The sequence below is a fragment of the Penicillium macrosclerotiorum genome, assembly GCF_028827735.1.
Source record: "Penicillium macrosclerotiorum strain IBT 26536 chromosome Unknown utg000003l_segment0_segment0, whole genome shotgun sequence".
In the NCBI taxonomy this organism is placed as follows: domain Eukaryota; kingdom Fungi; phylum Ascomycota; class Eurotiomycetes; order Eurotiales; family Aspergillaceae; genus Penicillium; species Penicillium macrosclerotiorum.
The window spans coordinates 3385544-3397639 of record NW_026643083.1 but is presented as its reverse complement, the minus strand read 5'-3'; the positions used below and the strand labels follow the sequence as shown (position 1 = coordinate 3397639).

General features: G+C 49.0%; 5 protein-coding genes across 5 annotated transcripts; 2 read left to right on the top strand and 3 right to left on the bottom strand.

Annotated features, from left to right (window-relative positions):
* Positions 1-466: 466 nt before the first annotated feature.
* N7462_004123 (basic helix-loop-helix domain-containing protein) lies at positions 467-1966 on the top strand (the record flags this gene model as incomplete). The annotated part of the gene is made up of 1 exon (XM_057075849.1): positions 467-1966. The coding sequence occupies one exon, from the start codon at positions 467-469 to the stop codon at positions 1964-1966; it is 1500 nt and encodes a 499-aa protein (XP_056935354.1).
* A 939-nt stretch (positions 1967-2905) lies between these two features.
* N7462_004122 (fungal specific transcription factor domain-containing protein) lies at positions 2906-4724 on the bottom strand (the record flags this gene model as incomplete). The annotated part of the gene is made up of 2 exons (XM_057075848.1): positions 2906-4165; positions 4242-4724. 2 exons carry the CDS (start codon positions 4722-4724, stop codon positions 2906-2908), a joined length of 1743 nt encoding a protein of 580 aa, XP_056935353.1.
* Positions 4725-6316: 1592 nt separating this feature from the next.
* N7462_004121 (uncharacterized protein) lies at positions 6317-7474 on the top strand (the record flags this gene model as incomplete). Its single annotated transcript, XM_057075847.1, has 4 exons — positions 6317-6358; positions 6408-6926; positions 6987-7334; positions 7394-7474. The coding sequence occupies 4 exons, from the start codon at positions 6317-6319 to the stop codon at positions 7472-7474; spliced, it is 990 nt and encodes a 329-aa protein (XP_056935352.1).
* A 680-nt stretch (positions 7475-8154) lies between these two features.
* On the bottom strand, positions 8155-9579 carry N7462_004120 (NAD(P)/FAD-dependent oxidoreductase; the record flags this gene model as incomplete). The annotated part of the gene is made up of 3 exons (XM_057075846.1): positions 8155-8309; positions 8371-9153; positions 9207-9579. Coding segments are annotated over 3 exons (1311 nt in total), but the record flags the coding sequence as incomplete, so codon positions are not given.
* Positions 9580-10555: 976 nt separating this feature from the next.
* On the bottom strand, positions 10556-11883 carry N7462_004119 (putative GPI anchored protein; the record flags this gene model as incomplete). Its single annotated transcript, XM_057075845.1, has 2 exons — positions 10556-11181; positions 11262-11883. 2 exons carry the CDS (start codon positions 11881-11883, stop codon positions 10556-10558), a joined length of 1248 nt encoding a protein of 415 aa, XP_056935350.1.
* Between the last annotated feature and the right edge of the window lie 213 nt (positions 11884-12096).

Sequence of the window (12096 nt, the reverse complement as noted above, 5' to 3'; positions counted from 1 at the left end):
CTCTTCCCCCCGCGTGCATTCCTCCCATCTGTGGCTTCGATCCCCATGTGGCCACATTAGTTGCCTTCTTTCACCCTGTCATCCTGTCGCGCGAAGGCCGGAAAGCCGCGCAACGCACCATCATTTACTGCTTTGGTTCTTCGGCGACAACCTCCTTCCCCGATCCCAGTAATAATATGCTAATGGAATGCTTGCCCAGAGCCGATCTCGCTTATCTCCGTCTTCCACATACCGGTCTGGAGATAATCCTGCATTGACGGCTGCCTGACTTTTGGCTGGTCAATACCACTAGAGAGGGTCAGTAAACTCGACGCGACGACATCTCTCCCATACCTGTTCGCCGATCCCGCGTTGTTTCCACCCTCACAGCTTTTCTCCACTTGAACCGTTGGTGTTGGCCTAAGAAATGGTAGAAGCAAGTCTTTTCATCAAGCACGAGTCTGACGATCGCAGCAATCCATTCATGATGTCTCATTCTGGTTACTCCATGGGTAACCACTTCGGGAACCCCAACGATGGGGTGGACCCCTCCGACTTGACGATGCAGCAGGGTGGCTTCATGCCGTACTCCTTCGGCTCGCAGCAGAACATGTCCTCGAGCTTCAACTTCGGCAACTCGGGGATCGACACCGACGAACTACTGGATCTGGAGATCAGCAGCCATAATAACGGTGTGCAGCGCGGCGATAATATGAATTATCTTCAGGATCAGTCCGGTGGCATCGCCATGAGCCACCAAAGCCAGATGTCCCATCTGTACTCGAATACCCCCGATGGCGCTCCGATGGCTAGTCCGTTTGTTCACAACAGTTTCAACTACGAGCAATTCCGCATGAACCAGCAAAACAGCCATCTGCAGAATGCCAGCTCTTTTGACCAGAATTATATGAACGCCAAGTCTCGCCCGGGCCTGCAAACCATGGACCGGACCTCGTCGGATGCTCGGAGCCCCATGACTCCGAAGACGCCTGCTCTAGGATCCTTGAATCTGGGTACTCCAGAGTCGGGCAGTTTTCCTGGACAGCCCATCCGGACAGGCGGACTGCAGCACCGTCACCAGAAGACCTTGTCGAATCAGTGGGATGGGACTCCTGGCAGCGCTCAGTCCTACGTAGACTCTCCGATCTCTTCCCCCAATCATCACTCACAACAGGTCGGGATTTCGGAGATCCTCAAATCCGGCAAACATGCCTCCCTGCCTGCTAAGGTCGATACGCATCTTCCTGGAAGTGCCCAGGATCTGGAAACCCAAGAAGCCAAGCGTCGCCGACGACGTGCTTCCCACAATCTCGTTGAGCGCCGCCGCCGTGACAATATTAATGAGCGCATTCAGGATCTCTCCCATCTGGTACCACAGCACCGACTGGAAGATGATAAAGTACGCAAGCAGCTCGTCAACAACACTGCTCTCTCGATGGCTGGCGCCGGCCCTAACGCCGCCACTTCTTTGCTCGCTGGCGGCAATGGGCGCCGAGCTACCCCGGGTAACATCACCATGGGTCTGCCAATCGAGGAGAAGGAGAAAGGCCCCAATAAGGGCGACATCCTGAATGGTGCTGTGAGCTGGATGCGCGATCTTATGTGGGCTCTGCATGTCAAGTATCAACAAGAAGCGGAGCTTGCTGAAATGATCAGCAGCCTAGGCGGTAATTGGCCTTTTGAGCCAACCGAAGAAGAGAAGCGCATGCGCAGCGAAATCCTCGAGGCCTTGGAGAAGAACGACCCTAGCTCTTTCTGCTACTCTCGGGGTCCCGGAAGTGGCCTTCGCGTACCGAAGCATACCAACCTGGCTGGTGACCCCGTCCAAGGCGGAAGTGATGGCCTGACACCGCCAAACTTGAGCCCGTCTTTCCACAGTAGTGCCAGCAGCGCCAATGGTACCGGGCAGCCCCAATATTGGAACAGCGCTGGGCATGCCGCGATGAGCTTCAAGGAAGAGGACGAGTACGGCATGGAGATGAATTAGGCTTTGGCTACATTATGAGTTGACTTGTTGCATACTCGGCGTCTAATGGGGGGACCTATTACGCGGCGTACCTGGAATGGGAGAGTGTGCCTGTCTGGCTTTCTTTGAAAGGGGGGATTGTCCTTCATTTACTTTGCATTGATCTCATCTTGATTTGCGTTTGATCGTTGTCGTGTCATGTTGTTCTGTTCGTTTTCTGCTTCTCTATGAATCAAGTTCTCTTCTCGACATTTCACCTGAAGTGTTGACGACCCTTGATTCCGATTCGCCCCTTTTTGATGATTGCTTTTATGGGTCTCTAGTCTTTTTTTTTATCTCGGATCTGATCTTGATTTTCTGCTTTTTATTCCTTATTCTTTTTATTCTCTCGATACCCTGTTTTCCTTTCTTCTGTTTTCGTCAACTACACATTGTTTTTCTACAGATGCAAATTTTGGTCCATGCTATGCAATCTGCCCTTTAATCTCAGATCTTGATTTTTCCTGTTTTGTCTTCTGTTGTGGTTTTTCTACTCTTGCCATCTCTCTTGAATCTCTTCATTCAAAGTCGGGGTATACCAGCGCATTTGATATCACCTCGATGTGTCTGGTGGCGTCTGCTATTGTTTTTCTACCTTAATCTTGCCCCCTTATTCCCTCATATTTGTGACGCACTCAATATGTCAGCTTTTTTGGTTGGTTCTCTATTTGGAAGTGCAGATAACAATCAATTGACATTACAATCTTCCTATGATCCTCAATTTTGATTAGCTGGACCCTTTCAAAGGGTATATATAGTGCAATCCAGGCCTGTTTTCCTTGATGACTATGGTCTTGTGTTCCATGTTTTATGCACTGTCATGGCATCTGTATCTCTCACTTCCCTTTTTGGCTTCCTCTTCCCTTTGTCTGTCATTTCGCCCCTCTTCAAAGGAGTTGGTGTAATGAACTGGCTCAAAATTCAGTCGACAAGACAATATTCGCTTGAAAACCGAACCTCCTCGGTACTAGACGACCTCGGCGAACCAATCTCAACTTGACCACTTTTCTTACTCCCCTCCTCCTTCTCCTTTCTCGACTTCAACCCGGAGATGATATCAACATCATACGGCTCCCGGATCTTCAGAATTGTTGACTCCGATGACTCCACATCGCCCAGCGTCAACCGGTCCAAGCACTCGATATCGAGATGCGCCAGAATCTCCTCTGGCGAGCACGTCGTCACAGAGCTACCGTGGCCCTTCGGCGCGCCCAGTACCGAGGCCAGCAAGAAGGCGGACCCGTACCGGCGACCCAGCTGCTGCAGCGCCAGAATGCATTGCACAAGCCTGCGGAAGCTGACTCGGCCAACGTTCGTATCGTGAGAAAACATGTCCTGGATATGGATGATGCCGGCGCGCAGGATCATGGCGACGCTGGTGGTGGGAAGGTAGTAGATCAAGTGCTTGTGGTAGAGGTCCTGCAGGATGGCGGTGACATCAACAGCGGCACGGAGGACCGGGCAACCACCCGGGCCGTCGGAGAGCGGCTGACGCGGGCTGTATTGCTCGGAGAGGAAGTCAAGCTGGCGGTGGAGGGTGCTGTAGATCTCGAGGGAGACCATTTTCAGCCAGGCGCAGTGCGAGTGGAAGATGAGGTCGGCATTGGTGGGTGGGAGGAAGGAGTTCGGAGAGAATGCGATATTGGAGGGTAGATCCTGGACCCAGTCATCAACTTCGAGTTTGGTGAGCCAGAGGCTTGCACGGCGGGGTTTGCCTGCAACGGGGGCGTGCAGGGGACGGCAGCCCCAGGAGAAAAGGTTGTCTTTGATGCAGCGGCAGAGCTTGATCTTTTCGACGAAGATAAGAGCGAGGCTTCGTTCGTAGGACCCATAACAGTGGGCGGCGTATTCCTCGTGCACGATGGCTAAGTCGTTGACTGTGAGGGTTGGAATTGGCAGCCAGACCTCGTCCTTGATGACTGGTGGCTGTTGCAAGCCGAGAGCGATCAACCGATCCCGGGTGAAAATGCTCCACCACAGGAGGTTGCGAAATTTCGGATGTGGAACATCTGGTTGGGCGTAGTCAAGATGAAGCCCAATTTTGCACGCCAGAGAGATGCAGACGGTGATCCAATGACGGCCATCCTTGTGTCTGTCGGGGTTTTCGTACCAATAAGTCATCAGGAGGAGAGCTTGGATGATGACCATCTTGTCGTCTTCAGCCTCAAAGTCATACAGAAGCTAAAATCATATCAGAGATATATCCTGATTGTTTTATGCGTTTTCTGGAAAATGATAAATACAAGGTATCTCTTACCCGAACCCGTTGAAACAGCGTCCCCAGTGCGTGTCGACGAGACAAATAGCCTGCTGCATAGAGATATTTCAAGTCGACGAAAATTGCGCCAGCAAACATGACAGCCTGGTAGAGCAGCAGACTGACCTGTTGCGTCTTCGGACGGCCATGTTTGAAAATTGGTGAGAAGAGGTCAAGGTCTAGAAAGGGGATGTGGGGATGGATATGGCGGATGTATGCCCGGAAGATCTCATGGGCAAATCCCAATTCAGGAAGATCCAATGCACCTTTCCTAATCAAGAAGTCTAGATCTTCTCTCTGTAGATTAGAGGGTTGATTCAGGTATGGCGGCAGTAAATGGTTGTAGGGAGGGAGGGTCCACGTCGGGCCCAGCAGCCGATGTACTTCGGCTAGTAGGTTGTCCATGGGGAAAGTGGAGAGAACCCCCGGCTTGCGGACCATGCCCCGTGGGGAACGCCGTGCCAGAACCGTCCGGTCTTTCATGGTGTCTCTTGTCTTGTGATAGTTGTCGGGGGCGAGTGTTGGGGAGCCTTGCAGATCCTAGATGTTGTCGGCTGTAGGCGAACGGCCCTCGGCGCTTTCGGCGTATTCGGCGTTGAGTGCGGGGTGGTACGAATCCATTCCTGTGTTAAGAGCGCTTTGATATTTATCTTTGGAATCTTGATGGTCTTTGTGGATATATTTGTAGCTACTGGTCAGCTCTATAGTTCCTCAAATCTTCAGTTGTCAATGTGATCTTTGGCTGTGGTGGAATTAACGTGGTCCATTAAACTGTACGCCGTAAAATAGGCGGCATTTTCCTCCGAATGTTCGGTTCCCGCAAAATTTCAAACATCAAATGGACGTTGAGAAACTGAGAAAAAAATACAATATATTTTATTTACTTTATTGGAAGCATCGACAGAAGGGATTGTCGGAAGGAAACAAGGGTGCGGAGCTAGTTGATATTTTCTTGTCGTAAATGCCACGGAAAGAGCCAAAGGCGCGAAGAGACAGAAGAAGTATTGATAAAAGAGATCAAAATTCCCCAACTGTGTAAATAAATTTCAGGTTGATTTATATGAAACAGCAACGTCATCACCAATGCCACAATTCCTGGAGATGTACGACTCAATCCCAAAAAGTCGAACGAAGCCTTGATGATTTTGAACAGGTCCAGATACTTGTTCATTTTCCAACAAAGGTTGACCTTCCATCTTACCAAGGATCTTGTGAGTTTATAATCGTGCTTTCTGGCATTTTGGGGATCTTCAGGACCTTCGAGCCTATTATCCCTACAGTTGCACTCAACCCTGATCAGAATGAAACCATGCGAGAATGCATGGGCACCGCTCGTGATATTGAAAATAATCTCTCGGACCGCTTATGGGAGACTGGTTATGAGCTAATTATCGCAACCCGATGGCCGTGTAGCGTAGAGATGCACATAACTAATGCATGTCAGCACAATCCACGAAGGGGCTAGCCTCCTTCGTAGTGGTAGAGTAAATGCGGGAGCAATGCGGACTCGGCCAGCACCGAACTCCTTGAGTGCTGTAAAATCTTTGGTACTCAATTCAGCTTCTATGATGGTGTACAGGCTGCATAATCTCTTTGTCTTAACCCCGAGATCAGTTGGTGGCCTAAATTAAATTCGTTTTTACACTAATAACTCACCATTCCAGAAATTGACCGATAGATCTAAGCCACAGAGCATTCACTTTGTGAAATACGTTCGTCCATGTCCAAGATGAGTCAAAGCCCTCAAAAATTTGAAGAATTACAGTGAGTCACTGTAAACTAATATACGATAATGATTCAATTGGTTGAGGCCGGGAATCCTTGGGGCTGAAAGCCCGGGGGCGCTGTACGCCCGAGGCCGAGATAACTAACTAGTAGGGGCCAAGATTCGTCACAAGATTTGTCATGCCGGCGAGCCCTGGAACCATAATGAAACAATCTCGGCATTGGCAACCCAGACGAGGCGAAAGAGTTAAACAAACATATATAACCGATATCCTTCAGTGTAGCTTTACTGGTCCATTCAGAACCAAAATCATATACTGTCGAAACCTTCATTCTGGATAAGTCTCACAATGTCAAACCTAATTGTGGTTGTCGGCCTCACTGGCAAACAGGTAAGGTAGCTTGTCAAATCTATATCAGACATCGCTGAGACTAGTTCAGGGTGGATCTGTGGCAAATGTTTTCCTCAATGAAAACGGTTGGAGAGTCCGAGGGATTACCAGGGATGCGTCCAAGGCAACTGATTGGCAGGCCAAAGGAGTCGAGGTTGTCGAAGCTAACCTTGATGACAAGGCATCCCTGGTGAAAGCATTTGAAGGCGCATATGCCATCTTTGGGACGACTGATTTCTGGGGGCCAGTGTTCAATCCTGCCACAAGGCTCAAGCTTGCAGAAGGTCAGCAGATCAACGAGTATGCTTTCCACTACGAGCAGCAACAGGCTATAAATATCGCAGAAGCGGCCGCTGAAACGGCCGGACTCCAGAGGTTTATCTCTAGCGCACTCTGCAATGCAAAACACTGGACACAAGGAAGGCTGCCGCATGTCTACCACTTTGATAGCAAGGCTTTGGCTGTAGAGCATATCAAAGCAAACCTGCCTGATTTGGCAGCCAAAATGTCTGTGGTTCAGATAGGCTCATACATGACAAATTGGGGAACTGGTATCATTCCTAGGAAGGTAAGCGGACTCTTGTGACTACAATAGGTCTTATTTGGTATTGACTACTGTGTAATATAGCAACCGGATGGCACATGGCGCCTGGCCATGGTTGGCAAGGGGGACACGCCTATTCCTCAGCTGCTGGCCGGTCAGGATACAGGATTCTTGGTCCGCGCGCTTCTGCAAGTTGCTCCAGGAAAGAATCTGTTAGGCACTTGTAAGATGCTCACCTGGAAAGAATATTTGAAAGTCTGGTGCGAGACCCAGCAAGTGCCGTACGGGGGATATGATGAGCTCTCCATTGAGCAGTTCGTCAAGTTCATGCCTGTTGAGCCAGTCATCGCCCTCGAATTTGCAGAGATGTTTGCTCTTGCGGATAATCCCGGCTACGATGGAGGGGATCCTTCCATTGTTCTACCAGAAGATGTAAGTCTTGCATTCTTTGAACTTTACGGGCCTTTAGGCTTTTACTGATTGCTACACAGCTGGGAGTTCCATGTCCGACGACATCCTGGGAAACCTGGTGCAGGCAGACCGATTTCTCACATATTGTGAAGCAAAAATAGGCTCATAGATGAAAGTTCTCCCTTCTTGAGGCAGTGATTGACGCAATTGAGTTTGAGATTTATTATTAAGATGTGTTTATTTACCAGACAAGCGAATGCTCCATCGAAATCTCGTAAAAAGCCTTGACAAGATCATCTTGACTAAGTTCATTACAGTATCAAGCATTAAAATCACGTAGTCCATACACGGTCTAGCAATGCCTCGAAGACTCAGTACAGTGACAATGTTCATGATCCAGGGTTTCCACTATCCAAAAAGCCCACTTCGACTAACCATACAAAACAAAAAGATAGAAAAAAAAAAAGCAATGCTCCAATCACCACGATAAATGCTCCGATAGGCTCATTTTCTTTCATGGATATAGTCCCTTTTTACTAGCAATTATAAAGCTAGGTTGAACTTGTTCCAGAACTCCGGCCCGCTACCAAGTCGAATATATTAGATCCAGGGTAGTTATACAATGACAATAGCCTGAGACTGTCAATCAAGATGAGTACCACATCTGTCCACCAATTGGGCTAAGTATGGCACTCTGACCCTTGATCTTATCTCTTACAGTGCCCGTGAGATTTTCGGAGCGGAGATCCTACGCGATCTCTCGGCATTTTTGTACAAATTGGTTGGATTCAATAACACTATTATCTGGCCATAATTCTCGACTACTATGTTGGAGATGAGTTTAACCTCCAAAGGCCCTGTACATCTGCTCAATGTCTTCACCCATTTGGAATTCTAAGTTTTCGATCTGGGCACGGTAAAAGTCTTCATCGCCTCCTTCGGCTGCCACCATCGCTGATGGGACATCTTCAAGGTACTCCTGCTTTGACATGGCGACTATCCCGCTCAGTTAGTAAAGTTTTAGCAGAATGAGAGAATGAGAATGATCAAATCTTACCATGGGCACTGACTGCAGCACGCTTGGCGCTCCACATAGCATGGTAGGCATTTGTGCTGCCATCATTGTTGGCATCACCAACAACATACAGCCCGCCGATACTAGATTCCATATTGCTTTTCACTTTCACTGATTTACCATCCATTTCAAGTCGCAGCTGCTTATGCAGACTGGATGTCTGAGCGGTACCGACATGGATAATGATTCCATTTGTGACCAAAGGGTTAGGAGCACCACCATTCAGGTGGACTCGGTATTCGTCATCTTTAGGCTCCATGTTGGTCGAAGTACGCTCCACCTTTATGATGTCATTCTCACGGATAGGGATTTTGTAGGTATTCTTAATGGTTTTTTCCCACCCAGGCCATCGTGCTTCCGCAGCATCTTTGTCTTCTTTGGTGAGCACGCCTCCGGTCACGATAGTAATGTCGGTTGTCAGCTTTCTCATATTGAGAGCAGACCCAATAGCACTGGCAAGATTGCCATAAACAACCATTTTTCGGTTCTTGTAGTCGTGGCCATCGCACCAGGGGCACCAAAACATGCCTCTGCCAAAAGCCTCTGCGAAGCCTGGCTTATCTGGTAGAACATCCTTGATGCCAGTGGCGAGGATAACCCGTTTAGCGGTAACCTTTCCACCTTTGTCGTCATAGACACGAAATCCCTTCTCCAGTGGAATGATCCCTGTGACTTTTGTTTTGCGCGTAGCCCAGAAGGAGTAGTCTGGGTACAATTCATCGATCTGCTTCCGAACAGCTGTTCTGAACTTTAGGGGTACCTGGCCTATGGAATGTATGAGTCTTGAACGTATATTCACATCAGAGGAGTAGTCTCACCATCTTGGCCAAGAACATCATGCATATACCGAGTCTGCTCATTCCGATATTCTTGTGAATCGTACAAGAGGGATGTGCGAGCTATCCGAGAAAGAGACATTGACGCCGCCAGCCCAGCAGGGCCGCCACCGACGATGACAACATCATAGTCCCATTTTGTGGGATTCCACTCATCTAGGGAGGTGTAGTCTGTGATGTTAAACTCTGCTTCTTCGAAAGAGGCATTCTCACTGAGCGTCGAGACTTCATCTGCGGGTCCTTCCCCAAGAGGTTGTTGGGGAAGAGTCAACGCAGAAGAAAGCGAGGCTGAGAGAAGGCACAGACCCCAAAAAAAGAGCCAATTCGTACCATATTGCAAATGGTACTGGAGACCGACTAGACAATTTGTGTGCTGCAGCTCGATGAGTGAAATTTGACCGAGCGAAACACTTATTTATAATGCAACTCGCAAGTAGATCACATCATGAAAGTTCTGATTCGGCGGCTCCACGCAAATATCTTCCGGGGCCCCTTGTTACACAACCGAGAGTTTGATGTATCATTAGGTCTTCCCTAGCGTTAAGGTAAAACCCACATCATTCATAAGTTGCCGTCATCGCTGCCGAGCTGAACTGGATGTGTGGGCTTGACTGTTGTGATTGGCCGACTGAAGGAACTATGTAGATCTGTGGAGCTCTGCCGATGTATCGGTGAGGATTAGTTCGTCCGCTTCAGCCAGCCCCTCTTCTGTGACTGAATCGTAGAAACTATGTATTTTGCCAGTCCCAATTTGACCTTTCCGAGATCTTTTTAGGCTTTGAAACTCAAGACAAGGCGCCAGATGATTAAATCGATTGCCAAATCCAAACATCTGCGACTAGACGTAGATCTACAACACAGAAGAGCTGTGCAGCGAGACCCGCAGATCCTCAGAACATGCAAAAAAAGCAACTATTACCGAACCCTATAGGCACCAATAGTATTTGCTGAGCATAAGCCACAGTTTTCAGCTAAGCGGATCGCATGCAGGTTCTCCACAGGTTCGTCGGTCTTTGCCACCTCGAGCCTGACCTAGAACTGCTGAATCTCTTCGCAATCAAATTGACAAGTCGAGACGTAGGTAGCAAGGCGACTAATAAACAAAAAATCATATTTCGATTTGTTAACTTCGCGTGGACGATGTCATCGATAATGACAATATTCTAAAGAAACTCAGATACCCCTGAGCTGAAACTTCCACACAGCCTCAAGGAAAGGATAGCGTAGCATAAAATTTTCATTTCATTTCATCGGGGTCATATACATTGCGAATAACATCACAAATGCAAACAAAAAAAAAATCTTTATCATATAGCTCATATCGTCATATATCATGGACTCCAAATGTGGACATCACCAGAGAGCCACCATGCACAAAGCAACCCAATCCCAAGCAGGCCATCGACCCTGATCAATTCAGCCTCATTGCTCGTAGGCTGCTCTTTCGCAACCGTCGAGGTCGCGGCTGTCGCAGTACAGCTAGAACCACACGCAAATCCTGAGGGACAACACCCGCCACCAGCCGTATCGGAACATTTAAACCATCCAGACGCACATTTCCCCGTACGATTCGATGTGCCCGTACTCACGGGTACCACGATCGTTCTACCGTCCGAGGTGAACGTAGTCGAGGACGTCACCGGGCACGAGGTCGTGTCACAGTTTCGACCTGTCTGGCAGCATCCGCCGTTGTAGACTGCAGAGCAGGCGTAGAAGCCAGTTGGACAGACGTATACGCGGCTTGTTGTCGTATGGGTCGAAGTGGTAAGGGTTGTGCCACGGTCTGCCGGTGTGAGGCTCTCTCCGCTTGTGGTGTGTGTGCTTGTATCTGAAGAAGAGATCTTAGTGGAGGAGTGAGACGACGTCGATTGAGTGGTCTGTTGGGAAGTTGAATGCGTGATTGTTGAGATCGTCACCGTCGAGTCGATGGTCACGGTAACTACGGAAATATAGGCACCTGCAGAATGGAGGTAGATTAGTGGCGTATAGCGGACAAGAGAAAGATATCCCTAGGATTCATAAATCAATTTCACTTACAACCACCCTCGACACAATCATATCCAGGGATACAGCATCCACCACCCAACGCCTGAGAGCAAGCTGTATATTCACTCTGGCAAGACCCAATGGTGCCCGAACAGGTCTTCCCCTTGGGACAACATCCAACAGAGCCCAAGCCCGTGTCTTCAACAAGCTCGCAGGTATCGCCGGTGTTACAGCACCGATCAGATCTGTGGATTGACGTACAAGCCGTCATCCCAGTCGGGCACTTGAAATCTCGAGACTGCAGTAGATCGCTCCTGTCACCGATTTTAGGCTCATGTGATGGTCGAAAAGAATAGGATCTTGCAAGGAAAAAGTCCGGCGAGAACTCAGACTGCACTTCTTCGACAGTGGTGTTCTCACCAGCCAGCCCTCTTTCTGGCAGACTTGTCTGCGCTTCACCTCCAAATTGCCAGTACTCAAGAAAGAACTTCTCCCCTTCGTCGTCGCTCATCTTTCGCACGCCCTGGACCGATCTGTCCGCCATCCATGAGGCATTCTGCTCATTGCGACGAAAGACGGAGTCATTGAGAGATGAGAGGTCGCCAGTGGCTTCGATTCGCGTTATAAATCCCCAGGCAAGCCAAAAGAGGCCAAGACAAGGTAAGCGCGGCATTAGAGCAGGAGAGACTACTCTCAACGAGAGGCACTTTAAAATACCAACGACGGCTGCCCTGAAAACATAATCAGCGCAGAACGAGTTGATGTCATACGTCTGAGGTTGGTTTGGTAGAGAAGAGGGTCGTACAGAGGGACACAGAGCTTATGTATTGGTTGGCGGTTGGGTTGGAGATGAGGCTGATACGAGCTCCAAAAAAGAGATAAGCAC